General features: G+C 24.9%; 2 protein-coding genes across 3 annotated transcripts; one reads left to right on the forward strand and one right to left on the reverse strand.

Moving 5' to 3' along the window:
* The first annotated feature begins 293 nt into the window (after positions 1-293).
* On the forward strand, positions 294-11,065 carry LOC107997724 (pecanex-like protein 1). 2 transcript variants are annotated; one of them, XM_017056505.3, is made up of 15 exons: positions 294-446; positions 743-989; positions 1,193-1,471; positions 1,575-1,927; positions 2,011-2,151; positions 2,334-2,578; positions 2,655-2,914; positions 3,012-6,313; positions 6,389-6,850; positions 6,920-7,064; positions 7,151-7,409; positions 7,489-7,842; positions 7,940-8,052; positions 8,137-8,414; positions 8,539-11,065. In XM_017056505.3, the coding sequence occupies exons 1-15, from the start codon at positions 294-296 to the stop codon at positions 8,818-8,820; spliced, it is 6,873 nt and encodes a 2,290-aa protein (XP_016911994.1). In that variant the 3' UTR covers positions 8,821-11,065. The 2 variants fall into 2 exon arrangements, 1 of the variants encoding a protein (XP_016911994.1); XR_001766073.3 differs by lacking the exon at positions 8,539-11,065 and having other exon boundaries at positions 7,489-7,864; positions 8,137-8,352.
* On the reverse strand, positions 10,504-13,179 carry LOC107997725 (thioredoxin, mitochondrial). Its single transcript, XM_062081757.1, has 4 exons — positions 13,023-13,179; positions 12,373-12,577; positions 12,104-12,253; positions 10,504-12,016 (listed from the first exon to the last, which is right to left on the reverse strand). The coding sequence occupies exon 4, from the start codon at positions 11,899-11,901 to the stop codon at positions 11,476-11,478; it is 426 nt and encodes a 141-aa protein (XP_061937741.1). The 5' UTR covers positions 11,902-12,016; positions 12,104-12,253; positions 12,373-12,577; positions 13,023-13,179; the 3' UTR covers positions 10,504-11,475.
* Between the last annotated feature and the right edge of the window lie 126 nt (positions 13,180-13,305).

Genomic DNA, 13,305 nt, shown 5'->3' on the forward strand with positions numbered 1-13,305 from the left:
TCGATTATAATTAATACTGATAAATGATATGTATAAAATGATATTGAAAAGAATAATAAACATTCTAATCATAGATGAAATTATATTGTTCATGTTCAAAATCATCTGAGATGTGAAGATGGCTGCAAAGTCAGTAAGTCGTGTGCGCCAAATACATTGATTAAGAAGTCCAGATAAAATGTATTGCCTTATTGTTTGTCATGCGATTTTTCAAACTGAAAAAATAGACCAAGAATAAAGCTGTAAAACAGCAAGTGATGGAAAGATGGTGAGGGAGCATTTTTGCAATTGGTATGGGTTCTCAAACGCTGGAAATTTTGAGACAAGGCGTCTGGGCGAGCCTGACAGGAGGCTGGTTTTACGATCCTCATCTCGATGTTTTTTCAAATACTTTTCACTTATATATTTGGCTTTTCTTACTTTGCCTACCATTTACTATATATCTTGTAAGTCTATTTATATATATATTAATTTATATAAATCATTCTTTATTTTATATAAATAACAAACTGTATATGTTTACATTATTTATGAATATTATAATTTAAATAATATGTATTTTAGGTTTTTATATTTATAAATAAATTTTATATAAATTTTGATTTGTTTACGCGCGCGCGCATGCACGTGTATATAATGTGTAGTGTGTGGATGGATATGTAAATTTTTCGTAATTATATACTCATAAATATATAATTATATTATTATCTAAAATTTAGAAAATCAATTTTTTATTTTATAGTATTTTCCACCAACATTATATGTTTGGATAGCATATTGTTCTTCAATTGGAGCACTGTTTGGTACAATAAAGTGTGTTAATCATGCACTTCATTGTATGTATGATACAACTGAATGTCTAGAAGAATCAAGTCAAACTATTAGTCAACACAGATCAGAAAATGAAAAAAGACGCACAGTGCATAATAAATGTAGGGAACAATCACAGGAACAAGTAGATCATGGAATAGAACTACAAGTCTTAAATGGTATAATAGATTATATCTTTTATGTTTTAAATTCCTTAAGTAATTTCATTTTAGATCTTATTTGTATTTAAATTTTAATTTTGAAATAATTATATTGAATATATTTTATAAATTTCATCATAATTTTATTATGATATATATATATATATATATATTATGAAATTATTTTTTTGAAAAATAATATTTATTTTTTTATGTTTTAGGGAAAACAGATACACCACCTGTAGAATGTTCATCACGTAACTCTTTTATTGAATCAAATGTACAAAATGCAGATGCAGATAGTATAACATCTGAATATAATCGAGATAAACCTAGTTCAACTATAGATTTAAAAGTAGAAATTCACAGAAAAAATAGTTCTGAAAGTTCAGAAGAAGCACAACAGTTGACTAAACCAATGGTATCTAATATAAATATACATGAAGCAGATTTAGCTTCTACACAATATCATGAACCATGTTTTCGAAATATAATAAATGGTATTAATTTTGTAATTTTTATGATACAATCTCTATAATACAATTATTTTTATATATTATTTTTATATTAATATTTCTTTTGGGAAATTTCGAATGTATATAGATAGAAGATTAAAAAGACAGAAATGTGTTGTAATTACTGAAGAGGATCGACAAAGTTCAAGAAAATTATGTAGACATGCATCTGAAGATTCACGAAATCGTCATTCTAAACAAGGTAGTCTTGGTAAAACAGGTTCAGAAAGTCAAATAAAACAAACGAGCTCATTAGAATTGGAACATCATGAAGATGATTATCCTTACTGGAAATCAAACCAAAGTGTTCGACGTCTCAATTCTAATTCAATTCCAATAGAAACACATTTAATGAATGATCATCCACAAAGTTTAGAAATTATATCAAAAAAAGAAGATACAGAAAAAAATAAAATTTCGTCACATCCACAATCTCTAGAGGTGAAAATGAATAAATATTTTATTTGAAAAATAAAAAGAAATAAAATATTGAATGAAGTATATTTACTTTTCTTGCTCTTAAGGTTATTACAAAAAAACCACATCAACAACTTATTCATCCACAAAGTCTTGAAACAATTGGTGCTACTAAGAATATAAATACTACAGATGACAATAATTTACCTCTTCACCCACAAAGTCTTGAAACAATTAACACTAAAAAGGTATTATTATAATATGATTATAATAATATACAATGTATAATATAACATACATATATACATGTAAATAAACATCTATAAATATATATATATAAATATAAATGTGTATGTGTGTGCGCGTGTGTGTGTGCGTACACGCGTATGAAAATGTATTAAGAAGTTTTATATCTATATATTTTTTAAAGGTATTACCTCAAAATACATTAAAAAAAAACCAATTACAATTGTTACCATATCTTAGTTATGGATCAGAAATAGTACATCCTATAGAAGAACAAAGTGATGAACAATTTGCTAATGAAAGTTCTGGAGGATTTAGTCTTCAGGATTCTTATAGTCCACTACTTACTCGAAAGACTTGTGAAACTAATGCTACCTCTAATCGAGATAGAAGTCTTAGTACTAGTCGATTTGAAGATAGATTTTCAAGGTAATTTAAAAAATAAATACAATATTATTAAATATTTAATATATAAAATTATTAAATTTAATTTTATATATTATAGACGCAATGAAGATGGTGGAGTAGATAATGATTCTGCAAATTCTCGTGATGCATTAATTGAAGAATCAAAGTCTGGTATTAAAAGAAGATATAGTAATACAAGTCAAAGCAGTCATGAATTCTCAGATTTAGACAACTTATTCAAAGACAAACAAGATAAATCGAAAAATATTGATGATCCATTAAATGTTGGAAGTATAGTTGGAATAGATCAATTATTTGAAAGTGGTGATTGCACAATAGAATCACGAATAAATAAAGGTAAATTTTAATTTTTAACTTTTTATGTCAAATTGATATTTATTATTAAAAGAATTTTGAAAAAAAAGAAAATAAAGATTTCAAATTCATTTGACAGGATTACATAACAAAGAACTAGATTCTGGTTCATCTAATGTGATGCCTTTTGAGTATACGACATACTCATCAAATATGGAAAATGAAGTAAAAAGAATGTTACTTCCACAAGAAACAGATAATAAACGACATCAAGGTGCAATACCCAAACAAAGCCGTCCAAAACCTGCAATAGAAGCTATAGATGATAATATTACAACTACCGAACAAACCCGACATAAATTAAAACGAACATTAGAAGTTAAAAGAGATAGGAGAAGAGATGGAAGATTTGATAGATTTGAGCAAACTAGTGGTTCAAACAACGAGTTAAGTACACTTAGTCTTGCATCTTCCTTATTAGCTACATTATTAACATCTGGCCGAGAATTACCAGGTCAATCTAGTACTGTATCTGATTTAAGATTAAGTCGTAATTCAGATAATCGAAATTCACGAAAAAGACGTGGTCCTTTAAAATGTTCAATTAGACCACATCGTGTATCCCGAGATAGAAATCGAGATGATAATGTCGTTCCACTTACTGCTTTATTTGGATTGATATCAAATGAAGAATGTCATTTAGTTTCTAATCATAATGATGCTGTAGAAGCAGCTGTACCTTATTTTCGAGATGAAAATGGACGCTGGCTAGCTTATACCTACGATGAAAAAGGATCTAATGTTGCTGCTGCTGCGCAAGTTCCTTCTAATAATAACGATAAATTATTAAATACATTATTACGCCAACAACTTAATCAAAATTTACATTATGATGCCAATTGGGAGTTAATAGACTCCTTAAGTAATAGTTATAGTAGTTTATCTTTAAATTCTCCTGATTTAAGCGTTATAATAGACACACCACCCGTTTTGTCAAGTCCAGAAAGTAATCAAACTAAGGCACAAAATTCATTATCTTCAAATCCAGTGGAAACTTCAGAACGTGATCAATTTCATCAAAATAATGGAAATTCTATTCAATGTGAACTTGAAACGTTAGAACGAGATCAATTTCATCAAGATATATTATCACGTATAGAATCGATGACAGAAAGAAATCAAAGATTACGAAATTTATTGGGATATTTCAACTTAAACATTTATCCAGCAGATTCAAATCGTCGAGATAGACCTGCTTTAACATTACAGACATGCGCAGTAGGGGATATAAATACAAGTTTATCTTGGAATCGATTTATTGGTGGTTTAGATGGATCCGAATCTAAAACTAAACAATTAAGACAAGACAAACAATATTATTATAAATGGAAAATTGGTAAATTACCACATATCAAAGTACGATTCGATCGTTTATTTTTGTTGGCCTTATTAGATCGAAATTTGACAATATTTGAGACTATTATTTCAACATTTTTAGCAATTGCTGTTGCAGGATTGGGTCTTATATTGCTCCAACAAGGATTTTATCGAGATATATTTGCTTTCATGTTTTGTTTTGTAACTGCTGGATGTCAATATTCATTATTAAAATCTGTTCAGCCTGATGCTGCTTCTCCAACACATGGATTTAATCGTATTATAGTATTTTCTCGGCCTGTATATTATATATTGTGTTCAGGATTCGTATTAATTTTTAATGAATCTTTAAAAAACTTTAAAACATCTGAATTTCGAATATATGGTTTACGAATCGCTGATTATGATGTTATATTACAAATTCGTAATATTTTATTAATTTTTCTTTTATGCTTTCCCATTATATTTTCATTAGGCTTACTTCCTCAAATTAATACTTTTCTAATGTATCTATGTGAACATATAGATATTCATTTATTTGGTGGAAATGCAAGTACAAGTTTAATTTCTTCAATATATTGTCTTTGTCGCAGTATTGTCACTGTTGTTATATTGTATGGATTTGCTTATGGAGCACTCACAGAGCCTAAATCTTCACAACATATTTTATTCTCTATTTTTGCGGGTTTATTGGTTGCTATATCTTATCATCTAAGTAGATCATCATCAGATCCTACAGTAATATGGGACATTGTTAAAACAAATTTGTGGCCACCAGAAATTTATACTGAAGAAAAAGAAGCTAAAATCATTGAGAATACATCTCATAAAGATAATTTACCTACAACATATAAAGAAGCAAAAATTAGAACTTCTGGAAGAAAAAAACATGTAAAAATTAAAGTTGGTGAACAAATGTCGGATACAGAATTAGTTGATCCATTACCTGAAAAATTAAGGGCAACAGTGAATGCAAGATTAAAAAATGATTTAATAATATGTGCAGTAATAGGTACTTTATCTTTTGGAATCCATTGTTCAACTGTATTTACAGCTTTACAACCAGAACTGAATCCAGTTTTATGGGGTATTGCAAGTTGCCTTGGATTTTTACTACATTATATTGTACCACAACTTCGAAAACAATTACCATGGTTGTGCTTATCAAGACCAGTATTACGTAGTCATGAACATGCACAATTTGAAGTTCGTGAACCAGTGAAAATTATGTGGTTTGAAAAAGCATATGTTTGCCTTTGCTTTTTAGAAAGGAATGTTCTTTATCCAGTAGTATTTTTAGGAGCACTCACAGAATGTTCATCAAAAATTATATCTAAATTTGGAGAAAGTATAGGGGCATTAATTATAGTTATATGTGGATTAAAATCCTTAAGATCAGCATATTCTGATCCATCAACACGTTACTTAGTCTTAATCTTTGCTGTTTTATTTTTCAAACTAGATTTTCGAAATCTCAGTGAGACTTTTTTAGTAGACTATTTTATCACAGGAATAGCTTTTGCAAAAATTTATGAATTACTTTTAAAAATACGATTTGTAGTTACATATATTGCACCTTGGCAAATTACTTGGGGTAGTGCATTTCATGCATTTGCTCAACCTTTTTCTGTTCCACATTCTGCTATGTTATTTTTACAAGCAGGGATTTCTGCACTTTTAAGTACTCCTTTAAATCCCCTTTTGGGCAGTGCAATATTTATATCATCATATGTACGTCCAGTAAAATTTTGGGAACGAGATTATAAAACAAGAAGAGTAGATCATTCAAATACACGAATGTCTTCGCATTTAGATCGAAATCTAGGTGCAGATGATAATAATTTAAATTCAATTTTTTATGAACAATTAACAAGATCATTACAACACAGTCTTTATGGAGATCTTGCTCTTGGTCGCTGGGGAAATGTGGAACAAGGTGATTGCTTTTTACTAGCATCTGATTACTTAAACTGTTTGGTACACATTGTTCAATTAGGAAATGGATTAGTAACTTTTCAATTAAGAGGTCTTGAATTTAGAGGAACATATTGTCAACAAAGAGAAGTACATATATTATTTTAAATATTAAAATTTCTAAATAAAATAATAAGTTACATAATAAAACATTTTAATTTTTAGGTAGAAGCAATCTCTGAAGGAATTGAAGATAATGATAATTGTTGTTGTTGTGAAATGGGACATTTTTCAAATGTATTAAGCGTAAATGCAGCTTTCAGTCAACGCTGGTTAGCTTGGGAAGTTGCAAGTGCTAAGTACGTTTTGGAAGGATACTCAATTTCAGATAATTCAGCAGTTTCTATGCTTCAAGTGTTTGAGTTTCGTAAAGTACTAGTTACTTACTATGTCAAAAGTATTGTTTTCTATGCTGTAAAATCACCAAAATTGAAATATTGGTTAGAGAATTCTGATATTTCTGATGCCCTAAAAATAACACTTGATAAAAACTTCGTTGATCTGGATCCTGTTTTTAATTTGAGTATTCACGAAGATTATGATATCCGAACGTGTGGCATTACAAGAAATAGTTTTTGCAATGTTTATTTGGATTGGATACAGTATTGTGTTACTAAACAAGATAAGGTAAATTTTCAAATGTATATAAATTATATTAATATTTATATAGCATTAATTTATTAATATCTGTTTTAGACATTAGATAAATCAAGAAATTCATCATTGGTATCTTTATGTCTTGCTTTAAGTCTCTTGGGAAGACGCGTTTTGGGAGCACTATCTCATAATACTGTTTCCAGTGTTGAATTTTTTTTATATGGTTTACATGCTCTTTTTAAAGGTATATCATTTCATTAATAAATCATTAATAAAAAAAAATTTTTTAAAATTTAAAAATATTTGAAAAATATAAATTTACATATTTAGGAGATTTTCGTATAACATCAATTAGGGATGAATGGGTATTACATGATGTTGATTTATTACGAAGTGTCGTAGCAAAAGGAGTGAGAATGGCATTAAAACTACATCAAGATCATTTTATGAGTCCAGAACAATATAGTGAATTGTCTGCTCTTTATGAAGCTATAGATAGTCATGATAAAAATCTTGTAATTAGTCATGAAGCAGATCCACTTTGGAGAAATGCTGTTTTAAATGGCGCACCAAGCCTTTTGGCACTTAGGTAATTTGATAATCTATATCTAAATATTTCTAAAATTTAAATTAAAAAAATAATTATTATTACTTATTTTGATTTTTAGACATGTACTTGATGATGGCATTGATGAATATAAAGTTATAATGCTTAACAAGCGTTTTTTAAGTTTTCGAGTGATTAAAATGAATCGTGAATGTGTTCGTGGTTTATGGGCTGGACAACAACAAGAATTAGTTTATTTGAGAAATAGAAATCCTGAGCGAGGTTCTATACAGAATGCTAAACAAGCTCTTAGAAACATAATAAATAGTTCTTGCGATCAACCGATTGGATATCCGATTTATGTTTCACCATTAACAACTAGTTATGCAGAAACTAATGAACAATTATGTTCCATAATTGGTGGATCTTTAAGTCTTGGTGTAATTAAAAGTAATGTCTTAAAACTGTGGCAAAGGTACCCCTTAGTATTATATCATGTAATTATAAATTATAAACTATTAACAAAAATTACAAATGGTAAAGTTTATCATCATTATGATTTTTATTTATAGAATCAGAAGAAGATGCGGTCAAGGTTGTTCATCTGGAGGAACAGGCTCTCAAGATGATGGAGGTTTTGGAAATGATGGAGTATATGCAATGACTACATATAATATTCATTTAGGTATTTATAATATCTCAATAATCATTATAATTATTTTCATCATTTTCATTATTTTACAATATAAAAATAAAATTTTTGATATAGGTTATGGACCATCAGCAGGTCATAACACATCAGGTTCGCAATCTATAGATTCTGGATGTCAAATTGGTGGATCAGCTGGACGTGGTTCTTTAGGAAGAACAAATACTGGATCCTTAGGTGGAAATAGAGGATCATTAGCTTCAGTTGGAAAACCAACAAGTTCAACACTTGCTAGTTTAGCTGGTCTTCTTAGTAACAGCGATATTAAAACAGAAAGTAAAAGTGAAACAAGTTTCACAAGTAAACTTGAAAAGGATGAAGTTTTACAACGAGTACGAGTAAGTAAAAAATAAAATTTATTTATTTATTATATATTATATATATATCTTATAAAATATATATATTATATATATCTTTTTTATTAAAAATTTATTAAAAATTATTTTATTTTTTAATTATTAGATAATAGATCCTAATCAAGTATATGATGCTATTAATTTGGGTCGTCGTATAGATGTAATTTGGCCAGATGAAAGAATGAGGCAACAAGGTGGTAGATCTGGATGGCAGCATTGGGTACCTGAAAGAGGTATGGAAGGATGTGTTGTTCATTGTTGGTCCCCAAATCATCGTGATCCTAATCGACGATCTCATGTAGATAAAGTTATCTTACTTGTTAAAATTGATGATAAATATGTTCCAATAGCGGAACAAGGTGTAAGAGATCTGGGGGCAGAAGTATGATGAAATATTTTTAAATTTTCTGTAGTAATGCATATTAAGATGATTTTCAGATGATTCATACATTTAATTTTTTTGAATCACTAGCAAATACTGATATCAATGCATTATAAAAATGAAAAATTCATTCCAGTTATAAAATGATAAATATAAAAATTTTTGATGGAAGATTATTCTTGAAATTGTAAATATTGAAAATTAACAGATTTTAACACTAGTTTCTTAATTCTAAAGATTAAGAGAGAGGGAAAAAAAATGTGTGCGTGTGTGTATACATATACATATACATATAGCTACAGCTATAAAATACTCTTCACTTTTCATATATGATTATATGATTTTTTTAATCATTAAAATTATTATTCACTTAATATTTCTTTTCTAACTCATTTCCATATTTTCATTGCAATGATTTTTTTTAATAGATAAAATTTTTTTAAAATATATATTTTTAGAAAAATGAATTTGAAAACTTATTAAAAAAAAATGTATATTTTATCTATTATAATGAAAGAATTATATTATTTCTTGCACATTTATTGAAGAAAAAATGAATGTCAATCGCCAAGTTATTCAATGCAAAGTAAATTGTATCATGTTGTATTATACTATGTATCATAATAATTAGACGATTTATTAGGAATGAAAATAGATGTTACTTGTTGTTAATAATAGTTAACTTATTATTTCTATTAATATAAAAACAATTCAAATTATTAATTTTTTATTATTTATATTTTAATGAAAATCCGAATTAAAATATATTTGATGCATCAGTATAAAGTTAAAAAGATATAAAAATGATAATTGTTATTGTTTCAATTTTTAATAATGTTATAATGTATATTTTTTTTTAATTACAATACTATTTATAAGAATTTTTAGAAATAAATTAAATTATAAAAATAAAAATTACTATTTTTTAAAAATTTCTATGTGTTTAATAACAGCAAGTAACATCAAAATAAATTTGTATATATCGTTCGTGTTTTTCTACATTTTATTATATTTTTTTTAAACTATTTGATATAGGTAAGTTGTAAATATGCATAACATTTCTGCAAGATCAAAGCGTCCAAATGTATTTACTGAATGTGTAATTTTGTGGGGCCATGAATTTGCCTCTACAGAACATATCGGTGCATTAATAGCAGTGTTAAATGTAACTCCATAATTTTCTTTGTATATCTTTATTGTATAAAAGGATAACAATAGTGGTGTATTTAAACTATATAATGAATATAATTCATAATTTTCATTGGAAATAATAATTGATTAAATAATAAAAAACAAATTAAATGTCAATAAAAATTATTACAAGTGAATACACCACAATATTTATCCAAAATCGAAAAATAAATTTATTATCATTTCTTCTTTTAAAAAAAGAGATTCATTGAAAGTTTTTACCTAATTTTATACATTAAAACTTATATAATAATTAACTAGTAATTAAAAGAGTTGTTTGCAAAAGTATAAAATACTCTTTTATTCAAAATAAAATAGAAAAAAAAAATATGTTTAACACAAAAAAATTATAGATTTTGCAAACAACTAAAAATCACGATATTGCCTTATCATGGTGTTTCTTGAAAACACTTGACTGATAAAGAAATTTTAACTAGTCTTTTAATTGTTGGTACACATTTATATATCGCTTGCTGCCAAGGGACAAAAAAAAATCTCTTTTATCAGGGAATACATGAATTACATTTTTTATTAAATCTTTGGCCTACTATCTATAATTAATAGTAATCTCATACATAGATTATATAAAATTGCTTTAAAATCAAAAGTAAATAAGAATAGAAGTCATTACATAACTGTTTGTGATCCTTATATCAATTATGCTTTATCTTAGATTTGCATTCATTATTTGATAATAAACAATTGTTAACTTTATTGCATAATGTGCTTCAAACAAATTTTGTTGAATCAATCTCATTAATTATATTTTAATAAGAGACATTTTAGCGATAGCAATTATGCAAGCAAAGTAAGTTCCTTGAAATAATTTTAATTTTAAACTAGAAATAGTTCAATAAGTACAGTTAATATTGTAGATCAAAAAAAACTGTTCATATTAATTAATATAAAATATTATATGTAATATATACAATCAGTTTAAAAATCATTTTATAATCATGTTATAAAATTATTGGTACCTATAATAAATTACAAAAAGTTTGTAAAATAATTAAAAAGATATTATTATAAATAATAAATAAAAATGTTATCTTTTTTGAAATTATGACTTCATGTTCTTAATTTCCCTAACATTTATTATTTACAATAAAATTATAATGTTAAACTCAATCAAAACTCTGAAGTTTCAAAATTAATTTCATTATCTGTTTTTAAAATTGATTTCATTTAATAATAGTTAATATAATAATATAATAGTAAATATAATGGTTAATATAATAGTAAATATAATAGAATTTAATACAATTTATTTCATAAATATTATATCATATTTCATAATTTCTTCATCTAATTTTATGATTTGTATTTATATGTGATTATTAATATCTAAATACAATCTAAAAACATTTATGTGACATTATTGTTCATAAAACAAAATTATATAATGCAATATAAATTATAAAAATATGTTTAATTATTTATAATGATTTTATATAATATATATAATGAATATTAAACTTCTCTTTTATTATTTTCAAAATTTAAAGATGTATTAGTAAGTTTTTGTATTAAATTTTCTATAATATCTAAATCAGTTAAACCTATAAACTTATCCACAACCAATCCACTTGAAATTGCTATAATAGCTGGTACAGCTTTTACTTCAAAAATATGTACTAATTCTGGATTTGATTCTAAATTTACAATGGCAAGATCTAATTTATCCATTGGACTTATTAATTCTATTAATTTAGGTGTGAGAATTTTACAAGGATCACACCATTCGGCATGAAAATTTACAATAACAGGTACAGAACTATTCATTACTTTACTAACAAATTCATTATTGTTATGTATTTCAAATTGTTTATTTTTTTGATATGATGAAGAAATATATCTCACTAAAACTTTTGAAAGTTTAATAGTATTACGTAACATTTTATAACTTTTTAAATTATTATGTCAAAATGAAGAAATAAATAATAAATATTAAATATAAATAAAATTAAAAATTCTTTTTTTTTCTTTAATATATATTTTGCTATCATAAATTCTGAAAGTTTATAGAAATTAAAAAAAGTTAATGTATTTTTACATTTATTTTATATTACAATAACAATTATGATAAAATAATACTTACGATAAATTTTTAAAAAACCCAATTAATAATTCGAATTGGTCTAATAGATTCTGTTATTATAAATTTAATGTATCCCATTAAACCAATTATAGATGATATTATTAATAAAATAAGTAATAAAATGCGCCAAATAAATAAATGATCATATATCTGTAATAAAATATATTTTTTATATTTAAAACTATGAGGATTAAATAATTATTTTATATATATAAATATTAATATTAATATTAATAGAAATATATCAAAATTTTATAAAAATTATTTACCTTTTTATTACTTATAATAGGTTTTTCTGATGCTCTTGGCAATGTAATTAAAATGATTGTGCATATACTAACTATAAATATAGCAATAATACCAATTTTTTTTTCAATTCTTAAAGAAATAATAAATATCAATAGAGCTAAAGCCCAAAGAATTAAAATAAGGAACAATCCTATACCAACTCCAAATATCAAATTAGTCATACCACTAAAAACAAAAAATTTATAAATTTATTATAATTTAGATATTATTACTATTACATATTACAATATATTTACAATTTACTTTTATTTAAATTTATTAATTAATTAAAAAAATTTTAATAATAAAAGCAGATTTTAGATAATGATTTTAATAAAATAAAAAATATATAATTAATATAAAAAAATTATACAATTTATAAATTTATTATAAATTATACAATTTTTATAATAATAATGCAGTCTTCAAAAATATATATGTATATATTTATCATAATATATATATTATGAATAATTAAATGTATTTTAAATAATATTTTTGCCTTTTTATTAGTAAAATTTATAAGAATAATTCATTCATAAAAATATGAAAAAAACATTTGTTACATATTATCTGTAAATAATTAAACGCTATTAATAAATAAATATGATACATGTGGAACAATTTGTACCTTTCAATTATAAATTGTTGCAAACAAAGTATAACACATACTAATTACTTATATATAAAATAGTAACTAAGTAATAATATATATACATTTATATATATATATATATATATATATTAGGTTTATTTTCACAAAGTATTTCAAAGATAAATTTTTTGTTTTATAATAGATACATTTATAAAGATGATAAATTAAAATTATCAATAAAAAATTTTGATACTATATATTTTTTTTAAATTATTTTTAAAAAATTTATTATAATTTTAGGGATTTTAAATAAAACATA

Source organism: Apis cerana, linkage group LG11, assembly GCF_029169275.1.
Source record: "Apis cerana isolate GH-2021 linkage group LG11, AcerK_1.0, whole genome shotgun sequence".
Classification (NCBI taxonomy): Eukaryota; Metazoa; Arthropoda; class Insecta; order Hymenoptera; family Apidae; genus Apis; species Apis cerana.